Source organism: Tachysurus vachellii, chromosome 20 (genome assembly GCF_030014155.1).
Source record: "Tachysurus vachellii isolate PV-2020 chromosome 20, HZAU_Pvac_v1, whole genome shotgun sequence".
In the NCBI taxonomy this organism is placed as follows: Eukaryota; Metazoa; Chordata; class Actinopteri; order Siluriformes; family Bagridae; genus Tachysurus; species Tachysurus vachellii.
The window spans coordinates 6411007-6430669 of NC_083479.1; the positions used below are offsets into that span (position 1 = coordinate 6411007).

Below are 19663 nucleotides of genomic sequence, written 5' to 3' on the forward strand. Positions count from 1 at the left end.
TTCGAAGAAAAAAATGCAGCACTGAGAATGAAAATGCCCCTCACCAGGGTCACTGACAAAGTTTCAATGAACATTAAAAGCAGATTACCTGCTGGACCTCTAGCCCAAAGGAATTTAATTACTTCTGCGATGCAGGAGTGTCTCATTCCACAACCCAGGGCCCAAAAAAAAGGGCAATATGTTACACTAACAAAGGATATAGAATCAGATCAAAGTGCAAATAGCTTTGGCCAATGTCTTTCCCTATGAATTTAAATGTGTACCTTTGGTCATATTAAACAATAATGTATGGTCATAACCAAATCCATTTTGCCACTTTAACTATGCACATTTAATTACACTTTTTGGTTTAAATAAATAATAAAAAAACCAACAACACGCAATATCAATGGAGGTACAATATAATTTGCAATTTACTTATAATGAAACTTTGAATTCATCTATCTGTATATTGCTATTTAGACATCTCATAAAGGCATCAAAACACTAATAAATAACTCATGAACTCTTAAAAAAGGACTTTTCTACAGACAAACATATTAGGTCATTGTTGATTTGACTGAGTAACATCCTTCCTCCTGGTTCAACAGATTTCAACTTGATGTAACAACAGTGTTTGAACTGAGGAACTTGAACATGAACGACAAAACTGTTACTATGCTCTATGGCGAATACTCCACACAAGGAATCGAAGATTCTCTCCGTCATACCAACTGAACACGGTACTGCTGTTGAAAACTGTGGAGGTTTTCCTCTTCGCTAGAGCTGTGTTAGTAATCAATAATCCGGATTCAGCGTTCACACTACGGTTTATAACCTGCTCAATCAAACACGTCACTGGTCCTAATGAATGTGCTACATAGATATAACATCTAGTTCTTCAGGACTAGCTAAACATTTCCCGTATTTTAAGCTAGCTTCCAGTCTGGCATGTGAGGGGAGAAAAACACAGAATTTAAAGTTTGGTTTGAGTCACAGTGGATTGTGTCTACAGCTACATCAGCTACAGCTGATTTCATACAATGGAATGTATTCCTAATTTTGACTCCTCATTCTAAACAAGTTTGCTAATGACAAGAACTTCCATAAGGAAAAGATCTGTGCTTTGGTACTGGACAGTTTTGACCAGGTTTAGCCTATTAAATGGAAAAAAAAAAAAAAGAAAAAAGAAATAAATACAGATGTGCCCAGCCAAACTGATCAAATCTAAACATAAAACATTAATTCTGGATCAAAAGTCGAGAATCCTATATACACATTAATTTAGGCACAAATAAATATTTAATAATTTACACATTCCACATATTCCATTCTAACCGCCACTAGGCTTCAGGGTTGAAAGGTATTTACTGTAATAAATATCAAATATAGTATTGAGATATATATATATATATATATATAGAATATTTGTAATGATTTGTATAACTATGGTTGACATATATAGTCCAAACTGTAGCGTGACAAGTGTGACATTATCTACCTCGAGAACACATGGTGTGCAGTGTACACATGATAAACCGATGACAAACTGATAAACCAAGTAAAGCAGTGGAAATTCACACTTATGCTGTACAGGGTTCACCAGGGGTTCCATTTGTATCAGCAAATGGTCTAAAACCTCAAAACAGGAAAATACAGACATGAATGTTTTGGTGTGGATTTCTAAGGGTTACAAAAAGTGCACATCTTGCTATAATTTCTTGTATAATGCCACGTCATTGAAAAATGAATACGTGTGTTGTTGATATTTTTAGGCCATTGCATGCAACAGAAAGACTTATCCAAACTATTGAAGACAAAGGTGTGCATATCTGATCAACATGCAAAAAAAAAAGGTCCTTATGACCTATTAACGAACTTGGGGTTTCTCAAACTACAGCCGCTTTGTAGGAACAAAAAGCTAAAGTCTCTTGCTGTAGACACCTAGGTTCCACTGAAATCCCATCAAACTGGACATAAGCTGCCATGCAGGAAGGGTTGGAAGAAAAGACAAGGCTTGCTCCAAAGTTCATGTGTGTAAGTGCTTCTGTGTTCGATTGCATATAGATTGTAAATGGCCATGTACACATTTTGATTTGTTTTGTGTGTATGTATGCACGTGTTTATGGATCAGTGTGGACCTCTCTGGAGCCTCGTGCCAACCACGGCTCCTCATGTGTTTTGTCAGATTGTGCTCTCTGTGTGTGCGTGGCTAATGGTGTGAATGTGCAAATGAGGTGTCTGAGTGCTTGGGTTGTTGGGGTAACTCTGTGACTGAGGGTGGTTGTTGGATAGAGGGTGAGGGCTGGAGTTAGTATTAGCACTGGTGTTGAGGTTTGAGTTGGAATTGGAGTTAGAGTAGGACTGTGTTTGGGTAGCCCGGTGACTATTCAGGCTGTTTTTGTCATTCAGCAGTGTCGTGGTCTCGTTTGGTCCCTCTTGGAGCGACCCCGGTGCTGTGCTGTAGGTCGTGGAAGAAGTGGGCGGAGTCAGGGATGGTGCAAGCATGCTGTCCAATCTAATGTGATTGCTCTGCGGGGACTGTGGTGTGCTGTCTAGTTTGGAGGCCAAAAGACCGTTTTGGTACTGTGCACGAGTGACCTGGGAAAAAGGAGGAAAGCAGAAAAATAACAATTCAAAAAGTATTCCTCTCATGACTCATAAGTGTACACCAGGGCTGCACAAAAAGAGGAGGGTGAAGTGAAGAGCGGAAGGCACCATGCAGATAAAGAAATGTTGTTAGCAATTTATAAGCTCAATTTCTTAAACATAGAATCATAAACCGTTTATTAGTTGTCCAAATTATGAAGTTAATCAAAATGTTAGAAAAATTGTGTTTCTCCTAGTCAGGTTTTTGTTGTTGAGTAATCAGATAAAGTCTTCTGGGCAGATTCTTTTCCTTGAGCAGATAAGATATCGGAATGACTCTTACAAATGCAGCGGAATTAGTCACAAGAGGAAGGCAGAGGGGAAGTCAACAAGGATTGGCCAAAACAGAAGGGCAGCACAGGACCAGGACTTGTCACTTTTTAGTAGACTAAATTTAGCCTAGCACCTCCCACAATTGTCATGTTAAGTGGAAACAAACTGCTGATGGCCATCTCAAATTTGCCTCTTGTACACTCTCAAGCCTTTGGAGGTTCTGCTTCTTTCTTTAAATGTATTTTACTTTAGATTTAGATACAGGTTTCATCACAAACAATCCCTGCCAGGGACACTAACAGAACCATGTGCAGTCCTGTAGTGTGTTAGGATGTTTTGTGTCTCTAGAATCTCTAGTGCCGTGCGTCAACCAGCCTTCAGACAGACAATGGAAGGTTGAAGCGGGACGTCGCACTGTGATGCTTCTTCGCAATACTAACATTACTAATATAGTCATTTAATCTGACTGCAAACCACGCATTGCTTTGATGCAGTGCTATAACAAGCAAAAAACATCTCAAAATGAAAGTGATAGAAGAGAGAGCGGTGTTAAGCTACGCTTCAAGCACAGACTGCATGCAAAATTCATAAGCCATGTTTCTATCCCTCCCTCCCTCCGTTCCAAGATAAACTTGCACCTGAGTGATGGGATAATAGATAACAAATGGATAATGATCTAAAGACCTGGCAAAGCAACCCAATGCAGAAAACACAGCATTTGGTGACCATGGTTCCATGGGTTCCAGACTTCAGGCAGTCACTGACTGCGAAGGATTATTATTATAAATTTTTATTTGTTTGCCTAATTACTTTAAACTAATTTAAAAAGCTATAAATCCTAAATAGTTACTGCAATAATTTAAGTGTAATCTAATTAATTCTAATGTAATAAATCAAATCTGGCCTTTCTGTTATTGAGTGTTATCAGTGGTTTGCACCCTCTGTATTTACATTCATGAAGGTCACTCTAGACAATGATACGCCGACTTCCTCATTCACTCAATCACTTCCTTTATCTTCCAAGGAGCATCTAGTGATGGCCGGTTTATGGTAAAATGTTGTTCTTTCCACTTTTGGATTATATGCTCAACAGTGCTCACTGGAACATTCAGAAGTTTAGAAATCCTTCTGTATCCAGTGCCATCAGTATGTTTTGCAACAATGAGGTTGCGAAGGTCTTGAGAGCTCTTTGCTTTTACTCAACATGAAATATTTCTTGTGTGACCCCGTGGTCAAGTCAAGAAGCTTTTATTGTCATTTCAACCGTATATAGCTGACGCGGTACATAGTGAAATGAGACAACGTTTCTCCAGGACCGTGATGCTACAGAGAACAAAACAGAGCTACATAAAACAAGGCAGAGCTACATAGAACAATGAGACACCTTTTTATAGGGCAGCAGTTGGGACTGAACCACCTGATTTAATTAATTCCCACCGACAAGGGGCAGGATTGCTTTCTAATTACTGATAGATTTCTGCTGGTGTCTTGGCTTTCCATGTCCCTTTCTTCATGTGTTCCATATGTTTTCCCTGTCGTTCCATTTTATTACACATAACTTAAATTCTGAATTTATTTAGTTTGTTTTCTTTGTATGTATGGATAACTTGGGACTTGGGTTGTTACCGACATCTGGTGAAAATTTCATCTGAGAAAAATGCCGCGGTGTTCAATACTTATTTTACCTGCTGTATGTATGTATATATATTTTTAAATAATTGTGTAATATAAAAATGATTACATTTTATACAAGTTAAATATACTATAAATAAAATATTATTTTAAAAGAAATAAATCTCGACTGAAATAATGTGAGATGACCAGGCTTAATCTGTGTCGTGCCATTGTTTAGTATGGGCCACATTTGGAAACAATTTACATAAGAATAAAGTATTTACCCTTAACTTCCACAGGAAAAAACATAAGCAACTTTGCCACATCTTAATGTCAACATGCCAACTTCATTCGTACCTTAACGAACTGTAGGTCGGAGAGGGCACGCACGTTGAAGTCTGGGACGTATTGGGGCGTGGAGGCACTGTTGAGCTGCGAGGTGCTGCCACTGGTGGACAGTGCATCCACCCTCTCAGTGCAGCTCACAGAAGCTGAGCGATTCAGCCCGCTGAGATGCGAAGGTGAACGAAACTCTGAAACAGCCAAAGAAAGCTAAGTGAGCTGAGAAAAAAAGGTTAAAAAAAAAAAAAGAACTGCCAACACATCTCAAACTACCACTCTTTTACACATGTGTGTAACAGTAGAGGTGTTCAGAAATAGTCACACATCCATCTCAAACAGAGGTGTGGGGCAAGTAATACTTACTATGTCTCTGAATGTGTTTAATGAGAAACCACCAAACACCAACATTAACAAAATTGGAAAGGGTGATTAGATGAAATCATGACAATATCGAGACAAATCAATGGCACATGCTTACAGTATGAGGATCAGTTCAACTAATGAACATTAGCGTGACTATAGATGCAAAACACATACATTAGAACATTTACACAAAACATTAGCAAGGTGATGGCATGTCCATGTCTGCTTTAAACCTTGAAATGTGAGGAGTTAATCCACTGACTCCCTCTATAGGTCGTGTTAGTAACTGTTGCTGCGTACATTACTACTGCAGTGCCATTTCTGTGGCCAAACAACGGGAACAGTTACAGAGCGGACAAAAATAGAGCAAAAGGTTTTTGCCAGTATTGGTGATTAGTTGTATCAGGGAATTTACTGGCTGGAAGCTGTGCCTTGCTTTGACATCCATATTGAACCACATTACACTGATTCGAAAAAAATCATGAGAGGCATGAAAGAATACAGCTGCACGATCAGATTTGACTAGGCACAATCAACTCTGGTGCAAGGTTACATGTGAAAAGGGCAGAGTGAGGTGGCCGGGCATGTGATTTTAGGAAAAAATAAAACTGCTATAATTCAGTGCATTCGGGGAAGTCTATGCTAAAGCCCACAAGTCCAGCAAGTCACATTTTAATAATGATACTTCAACACATAAAATCCTATGTTATGTTATGTTATGTTATGTTATGTTCACCTGCCCGCATTACATTAGCACATCATTCTGAAAAAATCAGCAGCTACTGACACAGACCCATAAAAACTCCACATTTTAAAGAATAAAAAAAAAATAAAAAATGGTTCGAACAACCAACGCATTTGGAAAGTGGCTGATTACGCGGACTGATGTACTTGCTGAACAAGGGCTCATGGGAGGATGACTGGGGAAAGTTGATTTTGTTTATTGGTTCGTTTATCTATTTAAGCCCTGCCCGACTTCCCCACGCCCTGATTCCCATGTTAGTGGCACCTGGTTCACCCCCTCCTCCCCCCGGGGTTAGATCCCAATGTGCAGGGGTTTACCTGGGAAGCGAGAGAACAGAGAAAACCTCTTAAGAGAAAGGCGCCGTGGTCGAGGCAGCACCACGGAGGGGGACAGAGGGGGGGTGACAGCTGAGCAGAGAAGGAGGGAGTCAGGGAGGAGAGATAGAGAGGATCTTTAAACAACTGGTCCATCACAAATTAAAAAAAAAAAAAAAATCTCAGCATTTCGTTCTTTATTTCTTCCCATTCTTGCGTTAGATTATGGACAACAGAATACATGATCTTTTAAGAAAAATATTTTTGCCTTTTTTTTTATTTTTTTGGACATTTATTTCAAGCCTTCATGATTACCGAGTTCTATTTACTGCTAAAGCTTCACAGAGGAAATACAAATGGGTCATAAAACAGATGACTGTCTTGCAAGGAGACTGATCTTCTAACGTATTGTGATAATTTACTTTTAGTATGTAATATGGTAGCAATTATTAAACATGTTTTGAAGGGGTGAAGATAAAATGATCGTCTACCTCCTCAAAAGCAGAACAGAGAAAGGTAACGTGAGCTAAAAACATCAGTGACTAAATGTTGCGCACGTAAAAACACATGTGGACACACACTCAGACAAATGCTCAGCACATATAACACCTGAGGTGAAGTTTCACACTGACCCACCTGACAGTTAAAAATGCAGCATAGAAATTCTTGTCGCTTACGATTCATCCGCTAGAACTGTTAGTAAAGCTCCTGCATCCTGCCTTAAACCTCTGCTGTGCAAAACTGTACTGTAGAAAGACACTGACTTGATTTTGCTCTTTCTGCACACATGAATTTCATAGAGCCTTTTTGCTCCACTGGCATGAGATACATAATCACTTCCTGTAAATCTGAAAGTTTTTTATAGGATCAGCCATATCTCAGTTATAAAGCCTCAATCACAAGAAAACGTACTGTAGTGAACTGTATTCACTATGTGGTCTGGCCCTGAGCAGTTTGCTGTGAGATTACACCAGAGAAGCCTCTTTCCCTTCAATCAAAGCTTACATTATAGCTACTGTAGCTACCTAAAACTAAAATTAAATGACGTTGATCATTCTGTAGGATACATGGGCTGGGTCCCAAGCTGAGTATGTATTATGCAGTTTGGGACACAACCATGAGTGGAGGAAGTGTGCATCACACCAGAGAGGGCAAAATTTTACAATCTTACATAATGTAGCTTTGACCAAACCAGTTGACCTACTCAGGAAGCGTCTGTTATTACTTGCACAGTGAAAAATATAAGCAACATGTCTAGGAAAATATGTACTTCACTCATAATAGGAAATGTGTACTCACCCAAGGATGACATAGTTAACGCCATGACTCCATAATAAGAGAAGGGACCAGTCTCAAACTTCATGTTCTCATTGCCGGCCTCCACCTCCACCCGACCCTAAACGAGCGAGGAGAAAAGAAAGAAACAAAGACGACAACTGTACCGTGTATTCCGAGTTAGTAGAACAGTTTTTGGACAGATGTTTTTTTTTTTTTTTTTGCTGGACTAATAAGGGAACAACACAAGAAAGACATAAATGTCACAATACAACGTAATCACTGGTAACATACAATTTACTATGGTTTATTAATGCTACACTACTACAAATCAAGTAACATTTACGTCTCAGTATCGTGTAGTTCATGAAAAGGAAACGATCAATATATAAAGTCTAGAACTATTTAACCAACATTATCAGCTTGCAAGTCAGAGGTTTAGAAGCATTTCCTCATGTATTATGCAAGGGAGAACAAACTAACGATCTGCGAGGTTACAAAAATAATATACGCCAGATGGTGTAATGCAGCCCAACACACAGCAGAGTGGTGCTACAGCATGGTCCGGAGTGAGTTATTTCTCACACTGATTTGCCAGTGAATTCAATGTTTAGTTTATTCATGAAAAATTCATCACACATTTGAAAAGTTAGAATTAAATGTTGTGGTTAATGGAATGGAATGCCTGAGAGACAAGTTAGTTCGTTTTCATTCCCACATTATAACCATCGATTCCCTCGCTAATACCAGCCTGTCGTTTTAATGAGAAACTAGAACCATAAATAAATTCTCTGTCCTTAAGACTTTCCAGAGTTACAAAAGGAACCGGTTCCATTGGCAGCCATACATCTTACATAACATAAGATAAAGTGGTATTCTTCGGATTATGAGCAGGTTCCTTCCCTTTTCCGTATTCTTCTTTTCCCATCATTCTGGGACAAGCTGATCTCTGTGACTCATCTGTTCTTAGGGTATGGCTCCAGAATTGTATTGTTTTTATCTGTGTTTGGTAAACTAATTTGGTCCTCCTTTTTTTTTGAGGCTTTCTAAAGGTTTTCATCTTTCATCTACTCTGGTGATGTCTCCGATGAAGTCTGTCTCTTGATTGTTGACTTTGACACAGATACACTTACCTTCTGGAGAGTGTTGCTGATCTAACCAACTGCTGAGAAAAGGTTTTTCTTCACCGATGCATTCTTTCTTTTAGGAATGGATCAGTTAGTTGATTGAGCCACACCTAATGTTTCTGATATGTCTCTAATGAGTTTCTTTCAGTTTCTCCAGCCCAGTGACAGCTCTCTGGACTTCGTATTGAGAGATTTTTAACACACGCCTGGTCATGTAACAGCTGAGCTGATTTGATTGTAAACAGCCTCACAGTAAAGCTGAAAGTCTGCATTTGAATCATTATTCTGTTTCTGCTCCAACATGGTGGTATTCAGCTAAAGTAATAGTTTTGCACGTCTTTAAATATTTACGCTCTCAATCTAGTGCGTCTCAATGTTTGTCAATGACTCGAAAAAACTCGACACAAGACACAAACACGGTCAATTAACTGCCTTCTGTCCACGTTAGTTTACGTCAGTGTAACTTCAAGCACAAAATTCAATAAGCTCATTATTTCAATTTTTATATAATTCATAGGTTATAATTCAGCCAAATATCAAGTACAAGAAGTTCGGCCCCTGAATGAGTTTCAATTAAATCGAACAAAACAGTATATGAAAACAATAGATGAAAGAGACTTCATGCAAACACACCAAATGAAACCTTTATCTTAATATTGCAGTGATAACATTTTAATATTATTGTCCATGGCAGACTGAACTGAAGCCAATTAAATAAAACTAGGCAGCCCTTTGCTCACAAATCTCACCGTCATTAGGCAACACCGGCTCTTCCTCATAACTCATAAACCTAGTTGCAAAACATAAACGATTGTCATTACTGTCTCCAACAATCTTGTTCTCTGAATCACACCAGAGTGTTTAAGAACTCTTCCAGCTCCTAAAGCTCCATCAAACTGGGCTTGCCTACATTCAAACAGGCTATATGATACAAACCTTAAGAGAGGTGTGGGAGCAGTAATCCTAGGATTAAGAAACCAGATCGCAGCATGAATAGTGTATATGCAGTCAGCAGACCACACACACAGGCTTCAGTGTCTCACTCCTCATATTTTTCGCATCTCCTTGCCCCAGTTACAGGTTTCCCCTCAGAAAACCCGAAACCAGATACGGGTATCTGTTTGCATGACACACAATTGGAATATTCTCACCTCTGCTTTCCTAGTTCAGGTGCACGCATAAGTAAAAGCTCAGTTACACACTGCATGTTTGAAAGCCCTGCCAACAAATCAGAACCAGGAGTGAGGAGATATTCCAGAATGGTGTTAATGTGCTGAGGGCACACTATACTGTTTGCACTTTTTAGTCCTCAGCCCTGTGTTGTTTTGTGTAGCTTCATGGTCTTGGAGGAACCTTGTTTCATTTCGCTATGTACTGCTTCAGGTACACATGGTGGAAATGACAATAAAAGCTTCTTGACTTGACTCCAAACTTACAGCACAATTTGATCACATAGGCCTCCTCAATTAATTAAATAGAATTAATTGTAATTCTATTTAGGTAAATGTTAGATATCCTTTTTAATGGACTCTCGTACATTTTTTACTATGTGATTGGACACTAGCACATTAATAGCTTTTAATTAAGCTTTCCTGGTGTAGCCTTTAATGGGATGGGTTAGTTTCTGTGCCCAGGAATCAAACCTGTGCCATGGAGGTGAAAGCATATAATAAAAGCACCCCAAGAGTTTATTAAAGTAAAGAAATAGAATGTTCTTCAGTGGTAGGAAAAAATACTCTGCTCTCTACTAAATATAACCTATTGTCATCTGTCACGTTGTCAGAGTTAGACCATGATGAAAGCCTAGCATGCTTTTCTCTGTCTGTCCAACAGCTGGCATAGTACTGCAAATAAACCAGATCTTCCATTGAAGCAATGTGCTGCTGATCTTTACTGAAAAGTTCCCAGGAAGTCCTTGTCCAGCCACAATAGAGGTCCAGGATATGAAATTCAGGACATGACTTCCTGGATCCATGCCTAGGTTCAGACTGGGCTCCTGTAGACTCAGGAATACAGTACAGACACTAAACTCTCAGTACTTCTCAGTTTAAGTGTGGTTTTATTGCATTGTGTCCCAAATTAGAAGTTGGAAGGAGAAATATTTTTTTCACACTGCATTACCAGTAGCAAAAAAAAAAAGAACATTAGCATGAAGAAATGTCCTATCTAAAATATGCAGTACCTAAGGGGCAGTGCTTGTTTTCTTTCTTTTTTTTTTTTGTGATTGTACCATTACTAAAATAGAAGCAGTGAACGCACAGATTTATTTTGTGTGTTGGTTGTTGTGGTGGTGGGTTGGAGCGGCAGGACGTTTACAACTGGTGCTGTGATGCAGAAGCTCCGTTACGTAAGAGGGATCAATTAGTGAAGAGCAGGCCTTGTGAATACAATCTACAAAAAGGTCATAAACACTGCACCACCCCTCGCTGTGCAACACTACACCAAGTGAAGGACACCCGTGAGCCATCTCTCATGGTAACAAGTATAGGACATATAAAGTGCACTGACTTTGCTAGTCACAAACGGTATTTTTTAAACAGTGGTTCATTGTTCAACAATTTATGCTACTAGATATAAAATAAGTAATAAGAAAATTAAAAAATAAAAAAGTTATCCTTTACCAATGCCATTAATGTAATGCACAATATAGTCAAAATTCAGTTCTATTCAATTCAATTTATTTGCATAGCACTTTTAACTTTTAACTATTTCCCATTGTCTCAAAGCAGCTTTACAGAAGTATGGAAACAGAAGAAAGCAAAAGAAATAAATATAAGAAGAAGAAGAAGAAGAAGAAGAAGAAGAAATAAGGATAAAAATAAATAAAGTAATATATACAATTAAAGTATAAAATTAATTTAAAAAGATTAAATTAAAAATTATGATAGTATATATCTATCCCTATCCCTAATGAGCAAGCCGGAGGCGACGGCGGCAAGGAAAAACTCCTTGAGAAGACATGAGTACAGTAAGAATCCTTGAGAGGAACCAGGCTCAGTTTGCGGACAAATAAAAGTTTGTGGTCACCTGACAATCAGACCCATATGTGCATTTCAAACATCCCATTAGGGAGTTAGTCCTCCCTTTCCTGTTAAAATAACCACTTCTGTTCTGGAAAGAATTTCCACTAGAGTTTATAGCATGGCTGTGAGGATTTGCTCGTCAGCCTAAAGAGAATTAGTGAGGCACTGATGTCAGGCGAGGAGGTCTGGGGTGCAATCAGCATTCCAGTTCATTCAAGGTGTTCAGCGGGGTTTGAGGTCAGGGCTTCTTCCATTCTAACCTTGGCAAGTAATGTGTTCACAAACCTCAAACAATGTGTTCACAGATCGTGAATCGCCATTTATTTTCACTGGAGGAAACAGCAATGTTACAGCATACAGACACATCATATACATAGTATATAGTTGTGATGGTCAGGTGTCCACAAATGTTTAGTCACATAATGTTTTTATCTAGATTTGTACAAGCGTAGATACTGTAATGTTGTCAAAGTAATAGCCAAACTATTTTACTATTTTACAAATGGCATCTCAGAGAAAGCAGCATGTCTAGTTTTTTTTGATGGCTAACAGCATGTCCTTTAACCTTTTTTATAAACATATTCTGTTGGTTCCCTCTAAACAATTCATACTGTACCAGTCCCTTTCAAAATACAATAGATATAGTGCTTCTATAATTAATATCAATGACATTTTCTGCAGTTACAGTCAGGTCATATAACAGGGCACAGGAGGTGCCACATTGTTCAACTGGGTTAAAACAAGAGGAGAATTTCTTAGTGTGAGATGGGTAAAAAAGTGGGACCATGCTTATAGGAGATCACCTCATATCAGTGTTTAAAACAACATATGTCATGTGTTAATCTTTCCAGACTCATATGTAAATTTTAACTTCATCTGCCATTTTTTTACTACAAAATAAGACTGGTACGTATTTTTTAAGGCAACACATATCGGTGTACTATGATGTTAAAGTGCACAGTTAGAGATTCACACACAAATACCTGTCCGTTTGGTAAGGTCTTTTAGTTCTTTCATTTATACGGCACTTGGTAGAGACCCAGATTTCCAATGCAACTTACATTTATCTCATTCATACAGCTAAGCAATCGAGGGCAGTTCAGGGCTTTGCTCAGGGCCCAGGAGTGGCAGCTTGGCAGCCCTGGGATTGGAACTCACGACCTTCCGATCAGTAGTCTAACACCTTAACCACTGAGCACCCAAGCTTTAGAGATGCCTTCCACAGAGACTCATAGATCAGATGAAGCTTCACTTTTCTGTGTTATCAGTCTCTTACCAGGTTTCATTGGACATCCAAAAAGCTGCTCTTGTATAAGATGTTTATTAGTGTCTTTGTTACTGGCTGTAAGCAGTGAAGTTTTTGTAATTCAGCTTCGGCAGGATTTTGTTTTACACTTACTTTATTAACTTTGTACAGTTTGCACATCCTTTAGCCCAGGGGTGTCCAACCAGTCAGAGACCAAGAGCTAATTTTTTTTCTGTTTTGCCACAAAGAGCCACATTATACACATGGGCACACATGAACATCACCATTTTTTTCCCTGCCATTTTGAGAGCGAACTTGACACAAATTGTTTACTCAAATGATCTTGCTCCTCCTGTGAAAGGTTGAGGTATTTTCATCCCACTCACATGGGGGTTTGACGAAAATACCGTATTGAGCTCAAGCGAAGCGAACACGCATATTAAAAAGACACAAATACAAACTTCGGTATGAACGTAAGAGCTGCATGAAACCGGGCAAAGAGCCGCATGTGGTTCGGGAGCCGCGGGTTGGCCACCCCTGCTTTAGCCCGTCATCAAAGTAACCAAAGAACTAACAAGGACCAGCAGTCCTTTTGCTGTTTATGAATCTGACACCGCCTTGCCTGGTACACTAACACCAGCAGCCCACAAATGATATACATACTACAGCCTTGTTACTGCTGTGCTGAGAATTAAATGTGTTAAGATGTGGTCCTGTTGCTTTCATTCCCCACCCAGGACAGACAAAAAGTGCACAGAAACAGATGGACGCTAGTCAGTAAGTGTACGGGTACAAATGGTACGGTAAGATTCCCTAATAAAAAGGGGTATAGATGTGTTATTAAGAGGTTGCACTTTTCAGGTTATTAATTCAAGCTTACCTGCAAGATGAGAATAAAATAGTCAACTGGCTTGCCACGCTGATACAAGTAGTGTTGCTGTGAGCGCTTGTCATTTTCATTGAACCGCAGATCCTGGATGACGTCGGGATGCTTAAGGATTCGCAACAAAATCTTGTCCGAGATCTGTAGAGGATTGAAAAGGATCACCTCTGGGAGGGGAAAAAAAAACACAAACACACACATATACCAAAATTATTACCTAAATATAAAATAGTGCTTAGGCAAATTATTTGTAGTAAGTCAAATTTAACAGAGAAGCAGCAATGAGCTCACCAGTAGCTAGGAAGCGATGGGCAGCTAAGAGCAGCTGGGGAGAGATCTTCACCTTGGATTCGCTTTCATGTATGAAGGCTGAAAAGTCCCTCTTGTTTTTATTTGGGTCCACCTTCTTTCTGTTTCGGTTGTCAGCTAAGAGACAATGAAATCCAGCATGAAACTAACTGGAAGAATATTATTCCCACACAAAAAACAACATTATGTTCAAGGCAACTCACTGTAGAGATCAGATTCATCCAGGATCTCTGACTTGATAATCTCTTCGATAACGTCTTCCAGTGTCACCAGACCCAGCACCTCGTAGAAAGGGTCTCCATCTCCCTCATTGTTCACACGCTGCACTATTGCCAGGTGAGATTTGCCTGGATCAAGACATAAATAAAAGATAATCAAGCAAATTCTGATATCTGGCTTCCACCACCATCAAGTCGATGCTTTCTTGTTGCTAAGCTGCCATAAATATCCTTAAAATGCTGGTTAGGATAATTCTATTTAAATAGAGAGACTATTGTGTCGGCACAGAAGCAGTACAGACAGACAGTATGTGACTATTTTTACCTAAGTATGTGATAAACTGCTTCTCTGGCCAAATGTACAGACTAGACAAGATTATAAGGTAAATCAAAACATTTGTTCAAAATTCAAAACCCAAATAAATAAAAATGCTGATAATTCTCCAGCGAGAGGAGACTCGGTTATGAAAGAGTTTGACTTCTGTCAGTGAAACTGGAGACAACACAGCTACTATTTTAGGTACATATTAGGAGAATCTTGTTCTTGTATTGTTTTGCGTTGTGTTCTGATCAGCAACTGACTTTCCGCTATAGAGTGCTATACATCTTTACCAACTGAGATAAGGCAAGTAAAATCTCTTGGCATTTTTAAATCTCAGCTTAAAACTCATTTTTTTTGGGTAGCTTTTAATTGACTAATTGTAATTTTACATTGTGCTTATTTTATAGTCTACTTTTTTTGCTTTAATTTTAATCTTTATATTACGTGGTGTATTTTTGTTGTTTTATTTGCTATTGTAAAGCGCTTTAAGATGTACTTTTAAAGGCGCTATTGAAAATAAAGGTTATTATTATTATTATTATTATTATTAGCTGATCTTCCAAATAACAGATGGATCTGATTCAATGATTCATTAAGTATTTCATTGAGCGAGTAGCTTCTCATTTCTTAAGCAACCATGTCGAAGGACATATGCTGTAGTGGTGGTGGAAAAGATGTTACTCTGTTTCAAGAGAGTCAAATTATTGGCCTGCATCAAGCAAAGATAAGATTGCTGAAGCTACTCAAATTTTAAAAAAGCAACTCCAAATAAGAGCTTTTCTGCACGCAAAATACGACTGGGACTGAAATTGGGACTAAACAGCTTTGTAGCCTTAAGAAAACCATCAGAAAAAAGGTTTCAGGGAGCATAAAAAAAAAGTAATGTGATCTGATCAGTCAAATTGTGAAGACATGGTTCAGGGAGAATGAGACATCATTTTCACGCATGAATTGGCGACTACCTTATACATATCATAATAAAAGCAAAGGCAATACTATATATATATATAAAATATAAGTAATAACAGTAACAGGAGCTTTGAAGACATTTTTCCACAACATTAAATCATTAAATGTTAATATGTTACCTTCAATGGTTCAATAGTAAATAAAAAAATAAAAAAAATCTATAAATAACCAGCAACTTGCTATGGAATATAGGGAAATAAAACACTTCAGGTTGTGCTTTTATAGAAAACTCATCAACTTTGACTTAACACCAGTTACTGATTACTTTTTCTATGACATAGAATTAGGTTGTGCTTTATTCCTTAAATAATGATGGGTAGTTTTGTGTGCTGAACCTATCCACCAGTGAGAAGGACTCGTTGGTGACCTTGGAAGCCATTAAAGGTTTAATCTGCTGGTAACGACGTATGTTGCCATGTAGTAGACAAAATGTGTTTTCCGTATCATCCACATCAACAATGTTTAACAAAAATATTAAACTAGATCTATGACTAAAATTCTTCTCCTTATTTCATAAATAAAAAGTGTAATATTCACATATGCCAGCTGAGGTACCAGGGTATTGACATAACATGTCCTCTAAGGTGTTCAGGTTGTTTACTGACAAAAGGAAATGCTTGGTGTATAAAGTGTATAAAATAAGACATGGTCTTGATGTGACGTCTCTGCAGTCCTGCAGTGATTGCAGAAATCCCTAAGAGCTACTCACATCTGCCAGTCACAAGCAACCTAGAGTCCATGCACATTTTGAGGATTAGGTTTGAGTGATCTTACAGAACCGTATAATCTGATTTAGTGTAAGAAGGACAATACACTCTTTCATATCATTCGTTAAAATGTGCCTGTGCATTTGAACAAATATTTAGCCATCTCACTACCATAAATCACACATTAGAAATAGAACAAGGATTCACTCATTTAAAAAAAGCAGATATTTACTATTGAACCAGCAGGTGATTACGGCAGGACAAAACAGTGCAAAAAACACTGCAGAGTAAAGCTAATAGAGAAGCCATATCGTTATTGATTCAGCTCCTCGGCAGTGCAAGGATATAGACCCAAAGTCAATTTTGAGAAGTCCTTTTATGAATTTGGTCAACAATTCCTGAGTATTTACGTTCCTGACAGTGCGATGACCCACCTTTTTTGAACTCCTCTAACATGGCATCCAGTTTGGTGTCATGGAAGACAAAGTGGACCGGGTGGTTATAAAACTTGGTGACCGTTTTAAGTGTCGTGCAGTCATCTGGATCGACAAAAGCCAAGTCCTTAACATACAGAACATCAACGATGTTGGAGCGTTCCTCTTCGTAGACAGGAATGCGTGTGTAGCCACTCTCCATGATCTCAGACATGGTGTTGAAGTCCAGCACAGCGTCAGATTTGATCATGAAGCAGTCGCTCAGTGGTGTCATGACAACCTCCACTGTTTTGGTCCTAAGCTCCAAAGCACCCTGAATCATATTGAGCTCCTCCTTGACCAAGCCGTTGTACGGTTCCGTCACCCTCAGCATCTCCACCAACTTCTCGCGGTTGTAAACTGTACCAATTTCTTGGCCCAGAATGCAGTCCAGGAGCTTGCTGACGGGAAATGACAGCGGGAAGGTGAGGAGCATGAAGAACTTGGTCAGCAGGATGGTGTTGGCTCCAACTGCCAAACCATGGCGAGAACAAAGTGCCTGTGGCACAATCTCCCCAACAATCACGATGCCCACAGTGGAAGCCACTACTGCGCCAAAGCCTGATCCAATAAGGTCGTCCAGCAGAATTGTGAGCGTGGTATTTACAAACACATTCCCAAGCAATAAGGAGCAAAGCAAATAATTACCCTTCCTACGAATGGGCTCGATTTTGCGTGCATGACTCTTTTCTTTATCAGTGCCACAACTCTGCACTATGCGAAGCTCCATCGGATCTAATGCCATGAGCCCCAGATTGAGTCCACTGAACATACCGGACAGGACCAGCAGGCATGACACCAGGATGATTTGCAGCCACAGAGGGAGCAGAGAAGTTTTCTCCTCCACAACTCGCAGCTTACCGTCGTTCTCTGACAGCGGGTGCCACTTGTCTTCCTGGTTCCTGATGCACGTGATGTACACACGCTCGCGCTCAGTTTTCCGGAGCGGCTTAACGTTTACACTCACAACACCTGATGTCCCGTGACTGCTAACGTTCATGTAACTTCCGACGCTGATATCTTTGGTAAAATCGACACAAGTCCTGTTTACCGAGTCTCTGTCATCCTCGTCTTCACCGAGCTCCGCGAACCGGATCTGAGACGCGGAATCTGAACTGAGCTGCAGCCCGTAAATCCTGAGCTGGACGCTGCTCTCTTCCGTCACCTGAATGACACCGTCCTCGGTGATTGTGGCTGGTTTATTGCTCCTTAACAGTCTCATACCCAGTATCTGGCTCCAGCCCACGCTCGTCGTCTCCGTTCGACCCCCCACAGCGCTCCAAAGGACTACGACTAAAGTTAGCAGGTAGCCCTGTCCGCTCCATTCTGTCGCCATGTTTGTTTCGCTCCTCGGGGAGCGGCGCGGTGACGTCACTCGCGTCAACGTTAGCATAAATCCGCGCATGCGCAAAGCAAAGCACGCGCAGGTAATCTCTTAAGTGCTGCATCCCAAACACTTAACACTTTAACAAAAAGGCTGTAGAAGACTATTTATTTATTTATTTATTTTTATTGCATAGCAAGAACAATAAAAATATACATACAGAGGATCACAGTATGCTTAATTATTATGTATTACATTCATAATAACATCAAAGGAAACAACAGAAAGAAAAATAAATATATATATATTTATTTTGTGTGTGTATATATATATATATATATATATATACGTATATACACGTATATATATATACACACACACACACACACACACACATATATACAGGGGGAAAAACTTACAGAGTGTTCCAAAAAGAAAAGGATTCAAAAATTCTATACATCCGTTTTGCTTTTTTATTTCTTGCATCTTTTAGGGCCTCAATATAATCCTTAAGTTCAATTTTAAATAATATAATGTAGGCTGTAGAAGACATTACTTTATTGTCGGCATTCTGCAGCTATGACGTAGATCCAGGATTCCTGGATTTTTTCATGAAGCAGAAGGTCCAGAAAAGCACAACTTCAGGGTTCTATCCATTGTGTGTTCCTTCAAGATCCACCGTGACCTTAACCAGAATAAAGCAGCTACTGAAGATGAATGAAAGTTATCTAATACATATAAGCATAGCTACATACATTTTACTATATATAGTAAAAATGAGAAGATTTGTTGTTTATACTGTGAAGAAAGTGGTGAAAATGCTTAAAATGAAATGTTCATTCCATTCACTATATCTTTGTTAGGTTAGTGTGGATCTGGAGTCTATCCCGGGAACACTCCGATTTAGGTGGGAATATGTGTTAGATGGAACGCCTGTCCTTCGCCCACACATTTATGCACTTATTCACAACTGTTTACAGTGTAACCACATTAATCTGGTTCTGGAAACACTTCAAGTAATGCAGCGATGGGACACGATTGCATCATAGATCAACACTATTTGCCATATTTATTTAGCATAGCCAACACCCTGACTGGCATTTTCTGGGTGGTCACCCAGAGTAAACCCACCCAGACATGAAAAGAGCATGAAAACTCCATTAGCCTCCAGTATTCAAAAAAGGATTAAAAAAAAAAAATGTTTTCCCCTTCCTGATTTTTTTTATTTTTTTGCACGTTTGTCACACTTTAATGTTTCAGGTCATCAAAAAAAATTAAATATTAGTCAAAGATAACACAAGTAAAACACAACATGCAGTTTTTTAATGAAGGTTTCTATTATTAATGGAAAACAAAATCCAAACCCACATGGCCATGTGAAAAAGTGTTTGCCCCCCATTAAAATATAACTTAACTGTGGTTTATCACACCTGAGTTCAATTTCTCTAGCCACACCCAGGCCTGATTACTGCCACACGTGTTCACAATCAATAAATCACTTTAATAAG

General features: G+C 39.1%; 1 protein-coding gene across 2 annotated transcripts; it reads right to left on the bottom strand.

Annotated features, from left to right (window-relative positions):
* Positions 1-385: 385 nt before the first annotated feature.
* LOC132863732 (metal transporter CNNM4) lies at positions 386-18205 on the bottom strand. Of its 2 annotated transcripts, XM_060896691.1 has the most exons (8): positions 16793-18205; positions 14346-14489; positions 14125-14259; positions 13831-14000; positions 7579-7675; positions 6283-6372; positions 4873-5048; positions 386-2580 (listed from the first exon to the last, which is right to left on the bottom strand). In XM_060896691.1, exons 1-8 carry the CDS (start codon positions 18165-18167, stop codon positions 2164-2166), a joined length of 2604 nt encoding a protein of 867 aa, XP_060752674.1. In that variant the 5' UTR covers positions 18168-18205; the 3' UTR covers positions 386-2163. The 2 variants fall into 2 exon arrangements, with proteins under 2 accessions (XP_060752674.1, XP_060752675.1); XM_060896692.1 differs by lacking the exon at positions 6283-6372.
* Positions 18206-19663: the final 1458 nt, after the last annotated feature.

Bases quoted from the DNA above. Each gene is read 5' to 3' on its own strand.
- LOC132863732 (XM_060896691.1), bottom strand. From the start codon at position 18,167: ATGGCGACAGAATGGAGCGGACAGGGCTACCTGCTAACTTTAGTCGTA. The intron at 14,001-14,124 runs GTGAGCTCATTG...TTCCCCTCCCAG, and splicing joins CCATCGCTTCCTAGCTACTG to AGGTGATCCTTTTCAATCCT. The intron at 7,676-13,830 runs GTAAGCTTGAAT...TCGCTCGTTTAG, and splicing joins ATTTTATTCTCATCTTGCAG to GGTCGGGTGGAGGTGGAGGC.